The sequence below is a fragment of the Neopsephotus bourkii genome, unplaced genomic scaffold (genome assembly GCF_033783945.1).
Source record: "Neopsephotus bourkii isolate Nb327-2 ecotype Australia unplaced genomic scaffold, CSIRO-AGI_Nbou_v1 NB_1139, whole genome shotgun sequence".
In the NCBI taxonomy this organism is placed as follows: domain Eukaryota; kingdom Metazoa; phylum Chordata; class Aves; order Psittaciformes; family Psittacidae; genus Neopsephotus; species Neopsephotus bourkii.
Window position 1 is genome coordinate 4,456,536 of NW_026901625.1, and position 23,398 is coordinate 4,479,933.

Genomic DNA, 23,398 nt, shown 5'->3' on the forward strand with positions numbered 1-23,398 from the left:
TGGGTCAATCTCTGCCACCTCTTTTAGGGACTATGGCTTGCCTGGCAGCTATTCCAAGGGGGATCATGAGGCTGAATCCAGTGCTGATGAAGTGTAATGGTGCAAACACACATTTTGGGCTGGTTTACCAAGAGAAGCGGGGCAGCAGAAGGCTGCGGTTGAGGCGGTGCTGCCCTTGGAGCCATCCTGGCTGTGTGCATTGCAATTGCTGTGATGGAGGAAATACAGCAGCTTCACGGTGGATGACACGGATGCAGTGACAGTGCCAGGAACAAATCCCTGCTTTCTCTTTATTTGCGTGCTTGTGGACATAGGTTCCCAGGGGTATGTGGGGGGACGGGGCAAGGAGAGCTTTGTCCTGCCACCAAAATGGAAGATGCAAATCTCCTCCTACCTCAGGAGGGTTTAGTGCTTGAGGTGCTGTGGTGCCAGACCTGACAAAATAAGCTACAATGCAGGATGAGATGAGAGGCTCTGGGTGGGGACTGGCACTGCCTTTCCAGCAGAGGGGTATTTCCAGGGGAAGCAGGCAGAGAGATGTCTCCCACTGCTGCCCATAGCAGGGAGGAAGGGAGGCAAAGGGGGATTGTTCCACTTGGAGAAGCCCAGGTGAAACCTCTGGGAAAGAGGAAAACAAAAAGAGGCAGATTCTCCTGCTGCCCATCTCAGCTGGAGGCTGAAGGTAAACCCCTCCTCCAGACACTGCTGGAAATGCCTGGGAATGGGAATTGCGTGGAAATGCGCAGCTCTGGTTTCTGTGTCCCAGGGAAGCTGAGTCACATCCAGCTCCCAGGAACTGCCTCCAAACACAGGGCTGAGGCTGCCCTATTCCCACTGTGGGGAGGTTGGTCAGTGTGAAGGTCCTGGGGGCTGTGCTCAGTGCATTCCTGGATAGAATCCCAGAGAAGCTCCTGTTTATTCTCAGGGTTTTCTCCTGGGTCTAAGCCTGAGTGGGTCAAGTTAAACCTTCAGGTATTGCTGTTGGTACAAAGGTTATCCCAGCAGACCTAATGAGAAGCATTAATGTCTCCTACAGACAGGCTCCATGGGGCTGTAGCCAGCTGTGGATGTCTGCTTGTTCAAATGCTCCCCCAGCATCAGTTACCTGCATCCCCCCATGGTTTCTCAGAGATGCTCCTCAAAGGCAGCACAAGCTGGGGAATTCACAAGGCCCCTTGAAGAATGTTCAGGTCCTTTGTTCCCTCTGCACCCAGACAGTTTCTCTCATGTGTCTGGTTAGGTGTTGGTGCAGGTCCAGCCGTTGTGCATTTTGATCTGTGGTTTGGGCAGGAACTGAAGCACAGCACAGAGCTTCCCCTACCTTCAGTGTGCGCTTCTCTATGTAGGATGAGAGCGTGGACATGGACCCCTTCTGCATGTAGGAGGGATGGGCACTGTTGTATCCCATAAATGGGGTTTATTTAGAGGGTAAATAGACATTCCCTCAATGTCCTGTTGATGGATATGGAAAATTACTTGGTTATTTGGAGTCCACCAGATCACCACTCTCTGAAGATCTGGCATCACTCAATACGTGGCACAAGCCAGAGCAGGGAATGTGATCTATGTGGGCTCAAACTGGTGTGCACTGGGGTGGGGCAGTGAACAGAAACCAGTTACAAGCAGCATAATCCTGTACCCACAGTGGGGCCTTCTCTCAGCAGAGCAGCTATGGGTGTTCTCAAGGATGGGTGCAGAGTTTTGGGTCTGTGGAGTCTGTCACCCTTGGGCTTTGGGTCTTTGGGCTCTGCCTTAGGATGTATCTGCCCTTCTCCCCATGGGAATAGCTAACTGGATGGCTCCCTCTGGATTTGTGAGTCATGCAGAAAAGTAATTTCAGTGGCAGGAGACAAGGCCAGGCCAAGCTGAAAAAGCTCCTCACAGCCAACAGCACTGGTCTGCAAAGTCCTCTGGCTAAAGAGAAGTTTTGCCAGTAACTCTTCATTGGGTGGCAGAGTATATCAGGGAGCAAAGACCTGAGGAAACCCGCAGGGACCATCCTATCCAGCTGTCTCACAGCTGAGCTGTGATTTAGATGTTTGTCATGCTGACATGGCTGAGAGGGGAGAAATCCCACCTAGCTCTAATGGCATCCCACTTAGCTCTAATGGGACCCTACCTAGCTCTAAGACAGGGTCATTACTCTGATATGAAGAGGAGATTTGGGGGTTAGTAAGTCTTTTGAAGACTTCTGTAATGTTCCGCTGGCATGGGATGGTTCAGTGAAAGCCATCCACTGATCCACAAACCTTAGATTATCAGTCAGAAGCAATACCAAAACCCTTTAGCTCAATAGGCCAGAAGGCAGAAATGAAGTTTGGTCATTCCTGTAAGAACTGCAGCTTCTGGAACTCCACTGACACTTCTCTCCTATGAGGCATCCAGGCTTTGCTTTGTGCCTCCCACAGGCCCTTTTCTCTTACTATGCTTTTTCTATGTTTAATCATCCTTACTGTTTTAAAGCCGTGCATAGTTCATTATTTAACTTGTTTAGCCTGCACTACCAGTGACTGCTTCTTGTCTTGCCTTTCCCTGCCATAGATTAATATTTATTAACGTGTATCCATTTCCACAATGCTCCCTGTTAGCTCCGTGTGTCTCTGAAGTCTTTCACTGTCATGCTTGAGAAATGGCATTTAATTCTCCTTGCCATCAGTCTCTTAGCTTCAAGGGGTGTAAAGTTGCCTTTGAAGACAGTAAATAACTCATCAGGGACAGGCATATTGGGTTGGATGGAAGTCACGGTTTGCTCTTCAATGATCTGTAACAGCTATAGAGAAGAGAAGGAGGAAAGCAAGGCTCACAGTGACCAAGTGCCAGATCTTGCAGTCCTGGCCTGTTGTATCTTTTACCCTCAGGAACTGTCCCACTGAAGTTCAATGAGGATTTAAACTGACCAGGTTTGGAAAGAGATGCCTTGGGTGAATGACATTTTGGGGAGGGTGGTGGGAGAGAGGGGTCCCTTCAAAGCCCAGCCAGCACCTGAGCAGCTCTCAGCAGTATTTTCTGCCCACAGCCACGGTCACTGGGAGGCTGTTTCATCTGAGTGATTCTCATCCATGTCTTTTCTGCCTCTGTCCCGGCTGTTGTCTACTACTAATACAGTGGGTTTGATTGTCTGTGTTTGTCCAAGGGCACTTCAGAAACCTGGATGGCTTTTTGGATGACAACATACGGATCGTAGGGATACAGCTACAAAAAATACACCACAGAGGCATCTTCCCCAAATAGCATTTCCACCCTTTGTCAAAATGCTTTGCTCAGGAGATAGACAGCCTGTTTTTATCCAGATTCTCAGGACCTGTGAGCAGTTTGTATGGTTTTTACCCTTGAGGTGGTTGAAAAGAATATCCTTCCTTGCCCCAAGGGCTGGTGGTACACCTCCAAGGTGGCTCTCGAGATGAACCAGGCAGAGAAGTGTCTAACGTTGCAGGACTAAACAAAGACGATGTTTTCTTAGCTAAATCCATCAGAAAATCCTCAGGTTCCTCCTGGCCTTCAGACTGAGTTCTCCAAGCAATAAACCACAGTTGTATGGTAGCAGGAGAAGCACCTTCCCCAACCAGCAAGGCGGCTTCCAAATGCCTTGAACGTTTGAGGTTATGTATAATTATGTACTCATAAGCTTTTATATACAAGTTCTTGGAGGTGAAGGTAACTCTTCAACAACTGAAGAATATAAACTTGCATGAACTGCCTGCTCTCTTGAAGCTGGCTATGTAGCAGTGAATTCGTACACAAAAATCAGAAATGTGCCTAAACTGTCTTATTTTTGGTGTCTCCTTGCTCAACCCCAAAAGCTTGAGTGCAGTGCATGGCAAGAATGGATCCTGAAAGGAAAGGCGTGTTTCCCAGGAAAGACTGCTCAGATTAACTTGTGATTCGTGCCTAAAACCCCTTGATTCCAATTTGTGGCCAGGAAAATGCTCCCAAGCACTCCCACCTGCAGTTCCATGGTGTGTGCACAGAACAAGAGGTTGACTGTAAGAAGGAATTCCTAGGAAACTGTTGTCATGAGATTGTTTTGTCTTTGCACTCAAAACTATGCTAGTTCTGTCTCCTGGTGAATCACTTGGTCCAAACTTACCATTTCAAGCCCTGCCTTGCTTCTGTTGAGGCTCAACAGTAATGTCTTCATCTGGAGTTCCCAGGAAATCTCGGGGTGGGAAGGGAAGCACAAAGTGAAGGGCACAGCTGAATTGTATCTCCAGTTGTATGTTGATGGCCATTTCTTTGCCCTATCAGCAAGTTCTGTGCAACTAAAGATATATTAAGATATATGAAAATCTATATAATGAAGATATATGAAAATCTATACCATAATAGATTTTAATATGCAGATGTATCTTAATAGATCTGTCAGGGCTAGAGAGATATTAATAGGGAACAATGCCCACCAAGTCTCTAGACTAAGGGCAACAAGATCCTGTGGTTTTCTGCATAAGTGTATGTCTGTGAGACTACTCCGCTGCTGCTTATTCTGCATGCAGTGGTGCTCTTCAGACGCTGCCATCCATGCAGCCTTGCCCTTTTCTTGTTGACAATAGAAAGCAAATCTCATTATTTGTACCACATCTGCAGGAATCATCTTCCTGAGAAAATGCAAGAATTTTTAGCCACAAACCAAATCACCATAACAGGTTCCGGATGCCCCAGGCTAGGCAATAAACTAGATTTATTCCAAGGATCAGTGGCTATAGAAGACCTGAGTGGCTTCAGGGCCTTTGTGGTTGAGCTTATCCAGTTTATCTAAGAGATGAGTCTTATCGAACAATCAGAGAGATTAGGATATTTCTGACATTACCCACCAGTTTAGGTGCATAACTTAAGACAGGTACGTCCTGATTTTGTACTTCGTTAGACATTCAGAGCTTCCCCGGGAAGTTAATTGGAATGTAAGGTTTGTACTTCCTCATAACGGGACTTGGGACGCCACAATTATTGAGCACTTCTGAAAATGAAACTTAAATGACCTTATACTCTTTTGGACCATCTGAAAGGGGTGAAAGGAATTCTAGCATGGAAAGAGATATAACTCACTTCACTTTTTCTTCTAGTGATGAGTGTAGCACTGAGTAAAATACTTTCTAGGAGGGATCCAAAGAGTGTACTGCTAAAGGCTACTGGTGAGAGACAGCTGGAAGAGCTTTTAGTAGGGCTGCGATAGGTAACTCTAAACACTGAATAAAGCACTGAGAAATAGTTCAGATGGCTTCCAATCCAAGATATCTGCCTCTTTACAGAATGTGTCTGAGATCTGGTCTCACACCAGCAACTCAAAAACAGCAATGGACCTCAATACATTTCCAGAAGAAGAAAGTACGAGTACACATGGTGATCTTTTAGAGACTGAAGATTGAAATTTAAGGCAGTGCAATTAGGGGCTCTTTAGTGTTTGACTGTTTCAGATCCCCAGGTGTTAAATAGACTTGATCATCATTTACCCATCGTGTTAGTTATTTACTATTTATTGAGCCTTGCTCAGGTTGTTCGTGCTGATGTGGTTGTTAATATTCAGACCAGGAAACCCAGGCTGGTGAAAGGGTCTGGGATGGGTTTTGCCTTCAGAGGAGAGACAGATTTTATTTACCTTCAAGTCAGAAGGGAAGAATGTTCCAGGTTCAGACCTTCCAGGATGTGTAGCACAAACTATCATCCAGTTCCTCTCATATAGCAAAGACCTAAGACATTGGGCCAGTCTCTGACTTTGTCCACTGTAGATCTTATGGTACTCAGTGCTGAAGACCTTAGGCTGTTGCTTGTGGTCTGAGGGCTGGAATTTCCAAGAGCTCATTTGAAATGAACATCACCTATGAGTGGTCTGCAATGGCAGTGGCTCAACTTCGCATTTCCTGTGTTCCTGTTAAAGTTTCTAGCTCTGCTATCTTCAGGAACCAAACTCACTGGTGAAAAGACCACTGTGCTCTGAAGGAGTGCCTGCTGGGAATGCTTTGTCCTGCTGACCATGCTTTTTTCACTTCCAGGTTCCATGTATGATGGTTTAGCTGATGGTTATGGCTATGGGACATCCCGAGGCAGCTATTATACCAAAACCCAAACAGGAAACAGCAACTGGGGATATCCGGTAAGATGCTCTTTTATCTGGGAACTGTGGCATTCTGTTGAGGTAACCTGTGCAGAAAGCACCCTCTAGCCAGAGCAGTCACGTAGCAAGGTCATAGCACTTCAGAAGCTTGCCTGAGAGATATTATGTATGGTTATGGCTATCTTAGATGGTAATTCAATGTAATGGAAGAGGATGATTGAGGACTCTATATATATATTGTATGTGGTTAAGGATTTTAGTGTGGACAAGAGCTAGTTTGGGTTTGTGGATTAATATCCACATGGCAGAAGAGGCTTGAAGCTTTCTCTAGGGTCAGTTACAGGTTCAGACTCTTACAACTCAGTTCAAGTTTGGAGCACATCCATTGCTCACCTGCAAGAGTTTCTGTTTCCATGTACCCAAATTCCTATGTGACTGCCATGAACGTGGTTGAATAGTGATGATCAGGGGATTTATAACTGTGTTGCTATTCCCAATTGCAATGCCAGTGCAGACCCTTTGCAGATGTTCTCTGAGCTTGGAAAAGAGGTGGTCCACTTCTGCCATAGTGATTCCAAAGAAAATATTATGGATTGCCAGAAAAAGCACAGGGGAGATTGCACTTGTCTTTGTGCAATCTGAGTTTATACAACTCATAGAGGTCCTGGTCTTATCCTTGGTGACAGACTCTAGGTACAGTGGGAATGATTCCAAACCACTCCAAAGTCTACTGGGACAACTTGTGCTGGTGTTGCTCCTCCACCTATTCTGTTCTTCCTTGGTTCTCATTAGCTATAAAGTAGAAAGAAGCAATGCACAGATCTGGGATTTGAATGAGAGCAAAACAAAGGGCTTTCTTCAACAACTCTGGGACTGTAAAGCAACTTCCTGTCAACCATCAAAGGATTGAACCAGGAAGAGTGCTTATGTTGGCTTTGAGCACACAGAGGATTGAAGCTGCTCCTGGTAGCTGCCAGATCCTCTGCCTGTTCACAGCATTCTTCAGCTTCAGAAAGATTTATCTGTTGCCTTGGTGTAGCATATTTGCTTCAATGGGGTGACATGGCTTGCTAAGTTTGCATCACTGGATTTGCTGCTTGCTGCATGCTCAGTAGGAAGGACTGGGAGCACTGGCAATGGACACTTTTATTTGCAGACTGCCTGTTGACTTCTTTCAGCATCCTTTGCTGAGCTGGTTAAATCCCAGACAGTGGTGTTTCTGCCTGGCTTAAGACCAAAAGGATGCCTATGATGGGTCAGAGCAGAGGTCCAGCCAGCCAGGTGCTGTGTCTCCATCACTAAGGCAGGAATAGGTCCCTTCAGAAGGGTCTAAGCATTGCAAGCGGGCAGTGATGCATTCCAGAATGGTTTAGTAGCCACCTGAAATTGCCGCTGAGGGACCTCCTGAGCTGGAGGTGGAGTCTCTGAGCTTCATAAGTCAAATGATTGTCCCTGCCTGTGGCACGGGGGGTTGGAACTGGATGAACTTAAGGTCCTTTCCATTCCAAACCATTCTATGATTGTGGCGCTTTGGTTCAATGATACATTGCTGGTTTTCTATATTCTAATTCCTGAATGGAGTTTATTATGCTTTGTCTAAGCAAAACTGCTCTAGGTGCTGGGTTTTCTTTTGTTAGAGATGAAGCTAAGCCGTAGCTCTGCAGTTGCCCCTCCAGCTCACGCTCATGCTGGCAAGGTGGTACTGCAGCTAGTGTTGCTGGTGTGAGGATTATTGCTTGATTTTGTTCACTCCTGATCTTGTTCCCAATCATTATAACAGAGGGACAAATGTGACTTGGTTAGAAATGCCATTGTCTGCTGGGGGTTTCAGTACAGCAATGCTGGTGTTCTGGTGAACAGCTTGGAAGATGATTATGAAGATCAGGGCCTCTGTTAGACACCATGGACACAGCATTTCAGCCGCTTCTGGTTCACCATGGACTTATGTAGCTCATGGCTTTTATCTGAAGGGTTCTTCTGCATTTGCCATTGAGGGAAGGTTTTTCTCCAAACCTAAGTGTCTCACAAGCCTTTCCTCCTGGAAATTTTTGGTCAAGGTCTCCAGGACCTCAGTTACTTTAGAAAAGGGGACTGGGACTTGTGAAGGATTCACAGTAAGAAATGTCTTACCTAACTGTGTCTATCTGAAAATCAGCTATTTGGTCTTAACAGGTAGTCTAGACTCCTCCCACAGCCAACAAAGAGAGGTACGAGGAGGTGATTCATCTCCTCTATCTTGGAGATCTGTCAGGTCAGGATGAATCAACCCCTCTGGATGCCTATCTCCTTCCACTGGTAGCTGGATCAGAGCAGTCACCTAACAGGTAGATGACTGCAGTTAGGGGCGATGAGTCCCAAGTGCCATTGGCACATTGGAACATATAACCTCAAGCCTAAATCTGCTTAACAAGCTTAACAGACATCATACTCCCCAACCACACTGAGGAACCTCTTCCATTTTGCTTCTTCCAGAAGAGTGTTACAGGTTTACACACATCCATGACCAGCCTCCAGTTTGGGTTAACTTAAACTTTTGTCTACAGACCTGTTTGAAGCCTGTGCAGGTTGTAAGACATGAAAACAAAGATAAAGCAAATCAATGTTTGAAGAGGACGTTGCTGCTCTTCTTTCCAGCTGGAGCTGGTGTTGTGAACGCTTCCGAGGAGTTTGAGATGCACAAGCAAATTCATGTACTTCAAGGAAATGACCCAGGATAGCATTCAGGAAGATTACTTCTAATACTTCTGGAGTTAAAAAGGTGTGACAGGCCATCCATGTCCATGTTGCTGCTGCATAGCGTTGCAACTTAGACACTGCTCTTAGACTGCCTTAATCTAAGGCATTGCCTTAGATGGTGACCCTGAGCGACAGGAGGTCTCTTGTCTCACCCACAGCTCTTAAAAACCAGTATTCCCGACTTCCTCCTTTTGTTTTGTTTTGTGTCTTCTTGGAAACCTCAGGCTTTTTGCTTTGGCATTTTCTTCCCAACCTCATGATACCGACGTTCAAATATTAGAGCAAAAGAAATGCTAGCTCTGGAGAGATCTCTCTGGCTCAGTCAACACTTCTGACTGAGATCTCTGATTTACAAAGACTATTTTGTGTTTATTCCTCTTGCAGGGTGCCTCATTTCACCATCACTGTGACTAAGCACTGCAATGAGTTGTTATAATGTAGGTAGCACTGAAAGTATTGGGACCATTCCAGGAAAAGGCTCTCTGAGGGCAGCAGGTTTGCACTTGGCTGCGGTGTTTCCTTGGTTCATTCGTCAGGGGTTGGCTCAGCCTTCAGGCATGAAGTGTCCAGTCCCATTTGCACAGTGACCACAGTGGGAATCAGTAATGGGGACATGAGTGACTGCAATGCTCTCTGTGTTGGGTGATCTTTCAATTCAGGTGCTGTTGAATCCAGAAGACCCTTAAAGACATTTGTGACCCTACTGATGATGTGAGTTATGAGCGGTCACCAGTTGCCAAAGCCGTCAACCCAGAGGAGATGGCTATGTAAGGCCTGAGCAGTGCCTGAGGTACCTCAGGAGGTACAGTGTGACCACAGTTTACACTGACAAACCTGAGGGAGGTGTAAGTAAGGTAAACTGGACACCTAAAGCATTGCAGTCATGGCAGAAGTCTCAGCATGAACTGCGTCCTTGACTCTGACACCTCAATGCCACCCCAGAAATGGGGGTTCAGCACTGGGCTCAGAGCCATGGTCACAGTCTGATGTCCTTGGGTTGCAGCAAGTGTGCTGTTCACCCCAACTGCAGGCACAGCCAAGTCCCACCTGCTGGAAACTACTGGAATGGCTGGAACCAAGGGATGGCAATACATGGAGCCAGGATGCATGCCACAATCAAAGACCCTCTGAGGCTTAATTCCCACCTGCAGCAATATTGGACCTTCAAAGCTCATTTAGTACAAACCCCTTGCAATGAGCAGGGACATCTTCTTTTTGATCTAGACCAGAACCACATCCAGCCTGGCCTTGAACGTCTCCAGGGGTGGGGTATCCACCACCTCTCTGGGCAACCTGGGCCAGTGTTTTACTTCACATCCAGCCTGAATCTCCCTGTTTTAGTTTAAACCCATCACCCCTCATCCTGTCACAACAGACCCTCCTAAAATGTCCCTCCCCATCTTTGTTATAGGCCCTTTCAAGAACTGAAAGGCCACAATAAGTTCACCCTGGAGTCTTCTTCAGGCTGAACAACCCCAATGCTCTCAGCCTTTCCTCACAGGAGAGGTGCTCCAGCCCTCTCGTCCTTTCTGTGCCCCCTTCTCTGCACCTTATCCAACAGTTCTGTGTCTTTCTTGTCCTGAGGACTCCAGAGCTGGACACAGTACTCGAGGTGTCTGATGTCTCCAAGCATGTCTGATGCTGTTCTTATTAAAGCCGTTAGAACTGAGTTGGATCCTGGCACATGAAAGCCAGGGACCAGTGGCTACAAGCTCCTCTGGCATCACTGCTGGGGTCTTGGGCTCTTCTGCACTGGCCACACAGCTTGGCTTCTGTTTCATGCTGTTATGGTGATCCCTCTGTACTAGAGACCTTATGTAGATCCTTAAACAAAGGTCTTCTGTGGGAGAAAGTCTCAGAGCTTTCTCTCCCAAATGCATTATCTGCATGAGAGGTGTTCTCCACAAGAAGGGAACGCTCCCTGCCATCCCTGGCTGACTTTGCCTCTGTGGGCAAAGATCTGTCATCATCAGTGGGAGCTTGTTCCAAACGGATTCCAGGACAAAATATGTCATTTGCCGTGACAACACAATTGAGTTTAATAGAATCCCCAAAATAGAATGGTTTGGGCAACCTCATCAAAGAAAACAGATTTATAGTTGTTGCACACTGTTGCTCGGTCAGACCCTCACCTCCCTGTGAGGTTTTGCAAGAGGGTTTAAGCTTTGGTTGGACATCACCCTCCCTGGCCAGATCCAGCCCTAAATCTCAGCTGCAGCAGGAACCTGAGGAAGGAGCACAGGGCAAAGCAGCACCCGGGAGAGGTGGGAAAGAGCAGTTCAGAAATAGATAAACAATATATGTGCTGGTTTTGCAATTTTTCTCCCTGCAATGGAGTGTGCAGCAGGCAGCAGCTACGGCGTTTCGCAAGCAGCATCGAGAGTTCTCCCCACCCATCACTCAGGGTGGGACGCTGTCATGTTGCATTGCCTGCGCTTTGCCCTCCAGCCTGGGAGAAACCTGCTCCTGACGTGTTTATACGGAGTCCTTTACTTCTCTCTGTCTGCTGCTCTAGAAACAAACAAATTGCAAGGGAAAAAATGAGAGCCAGGTAATGAACTGATCGCGTCCTTAGATGCACAAGTCAGAAACACCCAGTTATCTGGGAGAGCCTTCGACGTGGAAAGGCAGCACTGAGATTGGAGCGTGATTGTCGGGGCTTCCAGAGAAGCCTTGCCTCTGTGCTTCTGCTTCTGCGGAAAGAAGGAGGAGGAGGAGGACTTTTCCTCTTAAACAAAAGCCAGGAAGGGGCTCGCAATCATGGTTGGGATAATGCCATTTTGACTTTCTCTCTAGCAGCAGTTGAAATAAGAGGTTAAAGGTATTTATTTGTATTTATCTGTCTTGTGTGACTCTTGGGTATTCCAATTAATGTTCCTAAAATGGTCCCATACTGCAGGCTGAGAACTGGGCATCCACAAATTCTTGTTAATTTAAAGGCAGGGTGTTGTTGCTGCCAGTGGAGGAAAGCCCTTACTCCTTGGGTCTGATAAGAGCACCTTTGTGCTATCGGTGCTCATCTTTGCTGGCTTTCCTCCTGGTGCCTGCTCTCCTTGTTTTAATATCAATGAATGGCTCCCAAGGCTTGGCCTCAATCATACAGACTCATTTTGCATCAGGGAGGAGAAGTTCAGGGTAAAATTCAGGATGTTGGCGTTGCCTGGCTGCACGTGAGCAACCTCCAGCATCCTACCAGTGCAGGGTACAGCCAGTGTGTGATGGTCTCTGGCTGAAAGAAGAGACCTACCAAGCTGCCCTGACTTCTTGAGTCCCACAGGGAGAAGTCTTGGTCACAGCCTGTGCTCCTCTATAATGGTTTCTAGATCTCGCAGTGCAGAGGGAATTGCTGCTTTCTGTCTCCACCCTGCTTTGAGGGACTTCCTTGTCCTTTCCAGCATTGCTGCGCACTCCTAAAGGGAGGAGGTGTGGACCTGGCCCACCTGCCCCATGCAAACACCCCCGAGCAGTGGGCAGATGCAATCCAGGGTGTTAGGAAATCTGGGCGGTTTATGAGGTTTGAAGGCAAGAGATTGATTATTTCCTTTCACTAATGCTGTTCTGCTTAGGGAGAGCTCCCTCCACGCATAATGGCATCAGCAAAAGTTACGAGACTGTTGTCAGGTGGATCTTTAAACCACAGACTATGTAATAGCATCACCTTCACCTTCAGACAGTCACCTCTGCTCCAGACAGCAGAGTGCCTTGATTCTCCCTTGCTATCTCATTGATTGCTGCATCCGCAGACAGATAACAACAAGGGGAACTCCATTCTCTTGGCCATGTTTGCTCCAGAGTTAGACGTGGAGGTCTCTGGCTTAGACTGGTGAACGTCTGAAATGGGGACAAGGGTTTTAGTCTGAGAAAGCAGCTCTTAAGGCACAGACACAGCTCTCTGCGGAGATCAAGAAGCAACCAGGTCAGCTACATCCATGCAAGGGTTCATAGAGGCTATTTGGCAAGCAGGTCTGAAATCCACCGGAGCTGGCAGGAGGCTCCTCATTGATTTGGAGGCTTTGGATCAGCCTCCTGCTGCAAAGAGGAATTCTAAGATACCAATTAGGTCCGTGCCACTTGAAAGAGATTAAAATGGGCTCAGCCAAGCATCTGGTAGAATCAGCAATAAAAGTCATGCACTGACTTTGGTAATGAGCTTCACATCACACGGGAACTATTTTCCCATGAGTTTGCAAAAGGCTTCCCCGCCCTGCCAGGACCTGCACTGACTTGCTGCTCAGGGCTCCCTGTGTTGCAGAAAGGTGTCTTTCCAAACAGGCGGTCGCTTTGCTTCACCCATCATCTCAGGGCTGGCAAGGAAGAGGACAATGCTGCACACCACCATAAAACACAGCAGGAAATAGAGAATTGATAATTCTCTATCTGTAAACACAGACAGCCTCACACCTTCCCTCACCCGCTCCGCTGGCGGAGAGCCCGTGTGAGTACACGGGAGAGCAAACAATAGCTTTGGATAAATAACAAGTTGGCTCTTCCATGGGGAGCTGAATTGGTTTCAGCAAATGCCCAGGGGCTCCGCAGCTCTGCCAAGCTTCTGACAGCCCTTCAGAATAATCCCAGCTTATACTGACTCATAAAGGAAAACGACAGGGCTCACGTCTAACAAGCTGCTGCTCCGTCCTCCAGCCCACAGTGAGCCCTGGGAGTGGGTTCCCCATCCACAGAGCAGCAAAGTCTGTCCTGCACCCTCCTGCTTGTCCCATCCCTCACTGTCCCAAGGGATTCTGAACCCAGAAATATAAGCTCAAAATGAGGATGATGTCACCCTTAGAAAAACATACTCTTCTGCAGTGGGGGAGATCATGACTTCATGAGAGGTCTCTTTGCTGTTGCTGCATGCGTGGTGCAATCAAAACCAGTATGGAAGACAGCCTCCATGTGTGGCCACCCTGAAATCCCAGTGGGCTTGTGTGGGTGCCAGGGAACCCCCTGAGACCCATGACACTTACCCATCTGCCTCATCCTCGCTCTTCTCATCGCATGCAAATTCTTCCTCCAAGTCCCTGGGAGCTCTGCAGGATGCACCAAACCTGTTACCGGCTGTGCTGCAGAACCAACAGGTTTTTTCTGTGTCCTCTGGAGTAAATGCAAAGGGAATTTGCTCCTCTTTTCTCCCCTTCCAGCAATTCACCTGTTTAGATGCAAACTTGCAGAATGAAAGTATGAAAACTGCTTCAGACTGGTGCTTAAATGACAGAGCAATCTGGGTACCAGTGTAGCTGGACTGTTTCTTCTTCCCCAGATGGCATGCCTGCTAGGTGACCCTTTTGAAAGGTCCTCAGCCGTTACCCGTGCAGCTCTCTGGGATGCAGCAGGGAGGACTCACTGCATTCCTGAAGATCAGTGTGTTAATGGAAATATGGGGCTTAATTAATTAACATAATTAACAATTCTGCAGAGTGCTGGAGACAGGAATGATGCTGAGTGTGCTCAGCACTGGGATGAAGCCGGAGCAGAGCAGCGGGTCTCAGGGTGAGCCTGCAGAGGACACCAATGGCTTTATCATGTTTCTAGGTTAGAAAGGATGGATATTTTCCAGTGACATAACTATTGCACCAGGCACAGACTATTGTTTCCATGGAAATAATAAGGTGCTGGTGTTGACTATTTTAATCCCATCCCAAGGGATCCTTGGGTGGCTTTTACATGCCTGTTTGCTGTATGTCTTGTAGATCTGCTGAGGAGGAAAGAGCTCAATATCATGGGGCAAACAGCACTAAAATAGCTCTATTGTTTTTTCCCTTACTAGGGTACACACCTTAATGACTTGGTTTTCACTCAAATACCACCCTACAGGCTTCCAGGTGACAGAAGGTTTAATATTGCAAAAGAATGTGGGATTCAATCCTGGTGTACGTGGGGCAAATCTGGATGGCTTCTGGTGAAGTGGTGAAGACCTTGAACTGACAGCAGGCAGCAAAGCCATTTTCTCATTGGATTAATTGTAGTTGGGATTTGTTACTGACTGACTTAGTCATTTCAACATTCCTCATTGTTCTCTGAATATCCCATTACATGAGCAGATACCAGGCACCTTGTAACTCATAAGCAGATATTCATTGTCTCCACTTGTTTCTTGGCAGAATGAGATTCAACAATCCCTTGGTGATTTTTTGCTCAGTTTACTCCCTTCCTAAGGAACTTAGAGATAGAAGGGGAACAAAATAGCATAAGGAAATTAAAAACAAATGCAGGCAGCACTGGAAGGTCAGAATGAGGCATCACTCACTGTGATAGCAAGAGATGTGATGTGGGCCCCTCTAATTACAGATTGGGTTAGACCTCATGTGTTGGAAATGGCTTGAACCTGCCCGAGGGGAGACTGAGCTGCGCTCTTAGGTAGAAGCTCTTCCCTGTGAGGGTGCTGAGGCGCTGGCACAGGGTGCCCAGAGAAGCTGTGGCTGCCCCATCCCTGGCAGTGCTCAAGGCCAGGATGGACACAGGGGCTTGGAGCAAGCTGCTCTGGTGGAAGGGGTCCCTGCCCGTGGCAGGGGTTGGAGCTGGAGGAGCTTTAAGGTCCGTTCAACACAAACCAGTCCATGATCCTATGATTCCATAAAATAAGGCATTTTGTTTATTGCCAGGGTCACGTTTGAGCTTTCAATTCTGTTTTAAAGCTGCTGGATGCCATTTCCTGATCACTGAGTACCCCCGCATTTCAAGGGAGGGTCTGGCACCTCTGCAAGTGTTGTTCTCTTGTAAATTTACCTCTTGTCAATTTCGGGCCACAAACAAACTTGTGAAGCAGAGGAATTTGGTGATGTTCCCGCAGGAGCGGGCTTGTCTGTGTCAATCTGCAGCTCCATCCTTGCCTAATTTCTCTGTCCTCTCTTTTCCCATTGTCCAGCTGTACAACGGGACACTGAAGCGGGACGTGGAGAACAGGCGCTACAGCTCGTACAGCCAGATGGAGGGCTGGGGGGGCAAGCACTACAGCAAGGCTGTCTGCAGCCCCGCCAGGGCCGGCAGCGACTACTGCTTTGTGCCCAACATCAAGAGCAGCCGTAGCGAGCCCGACCTCTACTGTGAACCACCCCGGGGCACGCTGAGGAAGAGCCAGGTCGGGGGCCGGGCAGAGCACAAGGCAACCTTGAACCGCCAGAGCATCTACAGCAGCTGCAGCACCCAGCAAGGAACTACCAGGACAAGTAAAAAAATGCCAGCACGAGCCCTCTCCTGCCCCTCAAGCAACAAACCCGACGTGGTCTATGCCCAGCCCATGATGAGCTGCAAGCAGGACATGGTTTATGGACAGGCTCAGTCCGGCTCCAAGTAAGTCTGCTGCAATGGGCTGAATCTGAGTGCATGTAAGCATCTGTCCATATAGACGCTGGAGTTCTGCTCACCAGTGCACACCGTGCTTAATCACATCCTGCAATAGAGTCTAAAGTGGGTCAGATGAGTCACAGTCTTAAAGGGCTCATTCCTTTTCATGGGCTATGGAGGGAAACCAATATGGCTCAGTGTATCTATCTGTGTGATGATGGGCAAGATGATCCCCCGGTCTCTGTGATGGTATTAGCTGACAGCTCCTTTGAAAGCTGAGGGTGGGGAGGTGAAGAGCAGGAAGCTTGGTGTGCAGTTGAGGTGCCTCTCCTGGCTGTCACATTGCTTTGATTTGGCAGGAAACCAACCTAAAAATATCAGCTTGCTTTGAAGGAGTTGGTTCTTGAGGGTCTGACTCAGAGCAGAGCTGAGAACATGCTGAGTAGTTGTATTTACTCCTCTGTCTTTCCACCCAGCCCTTGCTTCGTTCTATCAAAAGGTCTGATTTGGCTTCCAGAAAAAAATTCAGTCAGAAATTGAAATTAAAAGCCCAATTGGAATAATTTACCTATCCAGGAAAGAGAAGGGAATGGAAGCTGTTTGGTTCCTTCCTGTGCAAAGCATTCGGTCTCACTGGGGTTAGGAATTGTGCAAGGGTGGAGGATGGTCCTTCATGTCCCAGAATCAGGTCCCTTCTTGTAAAAGTTGCCTACAACAGGGCACGGAAAACACACAAGTGAGCTCAGACAGCCCCAAGCTGATGTACCTGTGCAGCAGAGCTCTCATGACAAAAAGAGCTGGTGGGGTTTTGGTGGCATTGCAGTGGTGTTGATTCAGAGTGCCCTGATGCTGATGGCAATGCTGCCTCTGGCTCTGGTGCACCAACCATATTCTGCCACCGTCTGTGAAGAGCTTTGGTCTGCACAACTGCAGTCTTGGAGGACTCTGGTTTGTGTGGCTTGAAGTGCACTCCTGTTGCTGCATCACTGTCACACAGGGCACCAATGCAGAGGTTATCACAACGCCCAGCCAGACGTGGCAGCTTGTCACACAAACCCTAGAAGCTCCTGAGCTCATCCCTAGTAGTCCCTGGTCCAAAAGAGAGCTTACACGCTGCAGTACAAGAGCGAGGCCAATTAACTGGGCCCATAGGCTTTGTCCTAATTCACACCAAAAGCCTGAGACTGTTGAGCCATTGGCCCAAGGCATGATATAGCTACAGAGAAAGTCCTGCCCCAGAGTCATCGCTGTGAACCAAGTCATACCCTTTATCACATGGAAATGTTGATTTCCAGATTTCTGTGCTAATTCTCTGCTCAGCCTCCCTCTTTCTGTATTGAGCAGATGTCCAGAGCGTGTATGCTAAGAAATGTGACTCACCCATTAGCATTGTTGCCATGAAACCTTAGCTTCCCATGTGCCCGGTTACTCCATGTTTAACACATGCAAAATCAACTCTGGGCCAGCTCAGAGCACCGGTGGCGTTGGTTTGCTCCTTTGAGAAGCTTTGTAATTCTTCTGGAACAGGAAACATACGTTACAGAAACTGGAAGTAACTTGTTCTAGGGAATTTCTGACTAAAAGACTGGTGGGAGGGATGGCGGAATGATTAAACATGGGGCTGCAGCTTCCCTTCTGCCCAGGGAAAATGCTGCTCTTCAGAAGTTAGGCAAGCAGGCTCTGTCCAAAGCAAGCTCTGCGCTGCACAGTGCTCCTGGTTATAGACTTGGCCATTGCTTTGGAAAGGTCACTTGAAGAATGATGGCATTTTCTGAAGAGAAGAACTGCTGTTGTGAGAGGAACACTCTCCAGTGCCGGCTGCCCTTCGGTTAGGGAGTGGCTCCATTTATACACTTCTGGCTCGGGGCATGGCTCATCTGGCAGAACTGGTTCTGATGTGGAAATGTCGGGCTTCACGTCGCTGGTAGGCTCAGCTGGGGCTGTGTCCCCTCAGTAAATCTGATTTGGCTGGTGCACACCCCCTGCAACTCACAGCAGAGCTGCATTTGTTGGAGGGGGTTTGTACAAGCGCTTTTGCTCTTGACTCAAAGGAGGTGATGTTGGCACAAGTTTTGTGAACACAAAGGAGCTATCCGGTTTGAAAACAGTACTTATTTGGAAGGCCATTAGCCCTTTTAATAGGGTGTCTGGCAGGTCACTGTTAGCCTTGGTTTGTAGAGTGCTTTTTATGGGGAAGGGGCCCCCAGGGATGGGTTAGGACCGTGTCTGGGCTCTTTTTGCTGTGTAGGACTGTTTCTGGTTGGAGGATTCTGCACTTGGAGAGCTTGATCTTCATTTGGGTAGGTTGATCTGTGGGCAGGGAGAGGGTTGCTTGTAGGCATCCCATTATTAACCTCTGCATGCAGGAAGAGGGCTTACCTGGGTAATAGCTGCTGGTAGTTCCCTGTTTGGGGCTCTGTTCTTCCTATTCTAGCAGTTCTTTGACTAGAGGTTTTGCCTTTATAACAAGGATAATTTCGTGTTCAGTTTTCCTGCTGCAGATCTCCTGTGTAGGTGGGTATCTTGTCTGCAGGTTAGCAAACTGTGAGCACAGGGAAGGGCTAGATAGTTTCCACAGTGATCCAGTGGGGTGATTTCCATTGCTGTGAGAATGGTTGCAGTGGGACATGTGATCCACTGGGGCTGTCTGTGATGCAGAACTCCCCTGTAATGCAGTGACTATGGACAGTGTTAGTGCTGGTTCAAGAGCTGATGCATCTCAAGTGTCCTGTGCTACAGAACTGATCTCTTTGGATGATGTGAAAAAGGGGCCATTGGACGCTCATTCCCAGGTCATGAGAGTGGTGTGTAGGCATCAAGATACTGAGTATGCAAGCACTGCCAAACTCTCTGCACTGAGCAGATAGTTCAGTTATTTGTAGATTGGTCACAAAGTTATTTGATTTCTGGAACTACTCTTGGTTATGTGATTGCTTCCATTTATTGCACTGGTTTTGGCTGTGTCAGGCATGGAAGAGCTGTCTTTTTGATAACTGTCTCTCAGAAGAGTCCTTCCTCTTACAGAAACCACTCTAGCTGCTGAAAGAACCTTTCCTCCAGCTAGCTGATGAGTAGTTTACCTAAATGTTTTTAGGGAGAAACCATTCAATGATTCTATGATAAACTAAACCCTGATGTAGGGTTTTACTCATCCCATAGTATTGGTTCTGGTGATGAAGTCTGAGTTTTGCACTGTTTGCTCAGATCAGGAGGTTAAACAGTACTGACTTGCTTTGAGAAACCTCCTCCTGAAGTATATTCTCTTCCACCACCCCATCATTATGATCCTGCCTCAGTGAGTGGAAGAGGGAATTTCTGATGTCCCTTCCAGACATACTTCTCAATAACCGCTCAGGGGATTAAGCCTTTGTAAGCCTTATGTCATATCTGGAGCAACATTTCCAAGCTCAATGCATCTATTCTGGGCTCAGAACTTCATGGGTTATTCTGGTGGCTCCTGCCCAAAGGCAGTTCTCGATGAGCAGCACTCACTTTTTACTACAGTACAGCTTTCTGCAGTGGCAATGTCAGTGCCCCTTGGTTAACTCCAGGGGAAAGCCAGATGTCTGAGCTGGAGACATTGCAGAGAGGCCACACTAATCTCATCCCCTGTGAAGGATTCAGAGTATTCTTATTTGTGAAGACGAAGAGGTGAGCTGGGATGCTTGCAGACATTCCCCAGCTGGCGATACAGATCAGGAGCCACTAATGGACACCTACACTGTGTGTTGTCTCCCATAATACCACATGCACCTTTGGCCTTATTTTAAGATGTGGGTGCATTTCCCTTTGGTGTTCTCTGTATATTGAGCAATTGCTGTGGAGCTGTGAGTGATGCTGCCCTGGCAGGGTTTATATCACTGCACATAGCAAGGATCCCCTCCTCCCTGGTTCAGTGTGTGCCCATCTTTCCTGGTATCTGCACTAAGCAAAGCCTGAGGGGAAGCTCCAGCTGAGGTTGCAGTGGCATCATAACCTTGGTACCATGTCCCAGAGGTGGATGTGGCTGCTTGGCATGGAGCATGGCTACTGGGTTTGCACCAGTGTGGCCTGACTATGGAAGTCTTGGATAAGCTGGACACTCTGAGTGTCTTCATACTGGTTTTGTTAATGAACAATGGAATTTGTTAGGATTTTCTGGCTTCCTCCTCTCCTGGGTATTGTAGCCCCAACAACCAGGATGGAGGCTTAGATCTGGTTAACACAAACCAATCTGCTAATAAAAAGTGAACAAAAGGTGTTAGTATCAAATCAGGGAATTTGCCTTTCTGTGATACTGATCCTCTGAAGTGTTTGTTTCCCTTCCACGCCTGAATCTAATCACCTAATTTGTCTCCTGTTGAATCATTTCTAATTGAGGTCTCTCCCTGTTCTGATTGCTTCTTTCTTGTGGAAGAAGAGCAACCTTTGGAGCTCTTCCTACCAGGCACATGGGCCCAGGTTGGAGATGGCCACAGTCCAAGAATTTGTCTTGGAACAGGTTGTTGTGCTCATAGTGTAGATCTGGTTGGGAATATCCCTGACCGGCTGATGAACAATCTCCCATTAGCATGGGCTTTGCCATGGTGATTATGTTCTCAGTAGGAGAAACTGAGGCAGCATGACTGAGCCTGACCTCCCACCCTCTATGAACTTCTGTTGGTGACTCAGCAGGGGAAATGGAACCTTACCCATCTTTTCTCACACAGAACTGGACCCAGATGTGTCCTTTTTCCATGCTGAAGGAGGATTTGGCCCTCTTATGTAGTGGATGTGTAGAAAATTGTCTTCCTTGAGTAGCTGGACCAATAATGGATGTCCTTTCCCATTAAAAGTGCACCTCATATAGGGGTTTTTCTCAGTTATAAAGGAAAGAAGTCCCTCTGGTGCTCCTTATGCTGGATCCATTGCGCTATTGTGTGCTTCAGGAGCGTGAAAAAGACTAGGCAAAAAATCACAGCATCCTGGATCCAAACCAAAGCTTTCTGAGATTCTCTAGTTTCTAGTTTAAACTTTGTCTTTCCAGTTTTGTGTTCCCATGCTGCAAGTATAATGGAAGTTTCCTGGAGTTTTGATGAAGGTACAAACTTGAAAAATCATTTGATGAACCGATGTTTTATTGTTAATATAGAAATAGAAGTGGAACGAGGTTCAGCTAACATTAGACAATGATTAAGGTTCAATCTCAGACTGTGGTCTGTCATTCCCATAGAGCAGCAGTGGCAGATGTATCTCCAGTGGGCAGGTCTTCCTGTCTTAGGAAAAATGCCTAGGACACAGGGCAAGTTGTTCTTTGGAAGCACTTTTGTCTCTCCATTAACTACAGAGGTGCTTAAATAAGTAATTCAAACTGAATGCAAATTTCTACCAGTGAGGGTAGGGGAGACAAAGGGCTCTCTTGCAGTCTCACAGCAGAATTGTTGGCTTTTGATGTGTTTGTTATGGAATTTCCTATAGGATTGTGGGTATTACTCTGTGCTATGAATAGGAGCTGTGAAAGGAGGTGAACCTTTGGGTGCTTAAGGACAAAATACCTTATTGTAAGCTGCTGGTGCTGGTGACCACACATGGGTGTCCTCTCTAGACCTTTATTCTTAGCATTTCTTTGGCACAATCAAAACGTGCCTGCACATTCCGTGCCTAGAAGAAGCCATTCCCTCACAGTAATATTAATAACAGTAATATTAAGAAGAATATTAAAATAGCTTAATAAAAAGCACTCTGTTTTGTTAGTCTATTGGACTGTCTGAAGATGTTCAGCCTCTCTACATAGTCACTCACCAGTATGACATGGAGCAAAAGCTTGTATACAAATTGACAAGGTTCAAACAGGAACTGATCTTCCTGATCTCCAGGTAAATTCCCCATCAATCACAGCTGGATTCTGAACAAGGAATAACATCAGACAGGCACAACAATGACCTAGTTGTCATAGCAAAGCCCCTACGCTTGATTTCAGCCACTGATAACAAAGCATTTCCCATTTGTATCCTGCCACTGGTGTTTGTGCTTTATGCAAGTCCTGCTCCAACCCGGAGGTATGAATACCCTTCCCCTGGAGTCTGTAGGCACATTCTGTACCTGTAACAGGGGGTGATGATTGTGGCCAACTTCTATGAAGGGCTGGAGACTACCAATGTAAAGATACGCTGGGAGCAGGAAGTCTCAGTGCTGTTATTAGTATTTCCTGCACTCAGTATTTGTCCATCCCATCACTCCAGACATGCCTGTCACCTTTTCTTTCAGCATCTGTCTACTTCAGATTGTCCTAACAACCTGATGGTTGGCTTCACTCTTGCCCACGAACTCTTTTATTTGATGAACAGTGTATGATGGTTCTCTGTTCATGAAATCTTCCACTGCAGAATGAATAGACATCTAGCACCTCAACTGAGTTCTTATTTTCTGTCTCTTTTGTTTCTGGACAGCCTGGATCCATAATTTATTCTTCTTAGTGTCCTCCACTAGGTATTTTCCACTCTTATCATCTCTTTTTTTGAGATAGAGAAATGCACTCGGGATACACCATGTGGATTATGTGGCAATACGACAATATCTTACATTTTGTATTGATTCCTTCCTTATAATTCCCAGTACTGACGTAGCCCTTTGGCTGAGCACTCAACCAATGCTGTATTTCTCTTTAACACAGAATATGTGGTGATGAGATAGACGGCGGTACAATGACCATCCAGAAAGCCATACAGCTCCTGTGCTCCTCTGATGACAAATACCAGGCTATGGGTGCTTACTATCTCCAGCACACCTGCTTCCAGGAGGAGTCTGCCAAGCAAGAGGTGAGCAAACTCCTTCAGAGCTCTGCTGTCACACTGGATATGGTGGCATATGAGATGGATGAAACTGGTTTCCTCAGTACCAAGGATCCATAGGTCCCCTTGGTTTTAATGATGGAGCCTTACACCTCGTTAGTCACACTCAGGAATTAATTAAGTAGATTTTCAATTATTAGTGGCCACTTTCTCTTAGTAGGACTCAGTGAGGCTTTTAACACAGGGGAATAGTTACAAGGCAGCAGGGGAAGCTGTGTCCACATTGTCACTGTGAGCTGCTGTGACACAGATTGATGGGTTTTGGTGATAGGGAGGCATCCATCCAGGTGCAGTGGATGCTGTTGCACCCAGTTTCACATGAATCTCATAGCTGCAGTGTCAGACACACAGAATTGCTCTAAACCCCACTGTGATGCTCACTGTGCATTGTTCAGTGATATTTCAGTCATTTTCTGCCATTTCAGCTATTTTCATCCATTTTTGCCATGTAAGCCAATGGGCAGATTAGAAGTCTTGTAACAAGGATATTTGATCAAACAGAAGTGCTTCTTATAGTGAAGCTTAT

At 47.0% G+C, this 23,398-nt stretch overlaps 2 protein-coding genes across 5 annotated transcripts in view; both read left to right on the forward strand.

Moving 5' to 3' along the window:
* IGFN1 (immunoglobulin like and fibronectin type III domain containing 1) overlaps positions 1 to 23,398 on the forward strand; it is a 212,574-nt gene that overhangs the window by 48,351 nt on the left and 140,825 nt on the right. The window lies entirely within an intron of this gene.
* The window catches only part of PKP1 (plakophilin 1), a 41,024-nt gene that overhangs the window by 1,521 nt on the left and 16,105 nt on the right, over positions 1 to 23,398 (forward strand). The window contains exons 2-4 of the mRNA XM_061363134.1: positions 5,985 to 6,085; positions 15,645 to 16,069; positions 22,695 to 22,839. Coding sequence (XP_061219118.1) covers positions 5,985 to 6,085; positions 15,645 to 16,069; positions 22,695 to 22,839 — 671 coding nt within the window. The remainder of the gene's footprint in view (positions 1 to 5,984; positions 6,086 to 15,644; positions 16,070 to 22,694; positions 22,840 to 23,398) is intronic.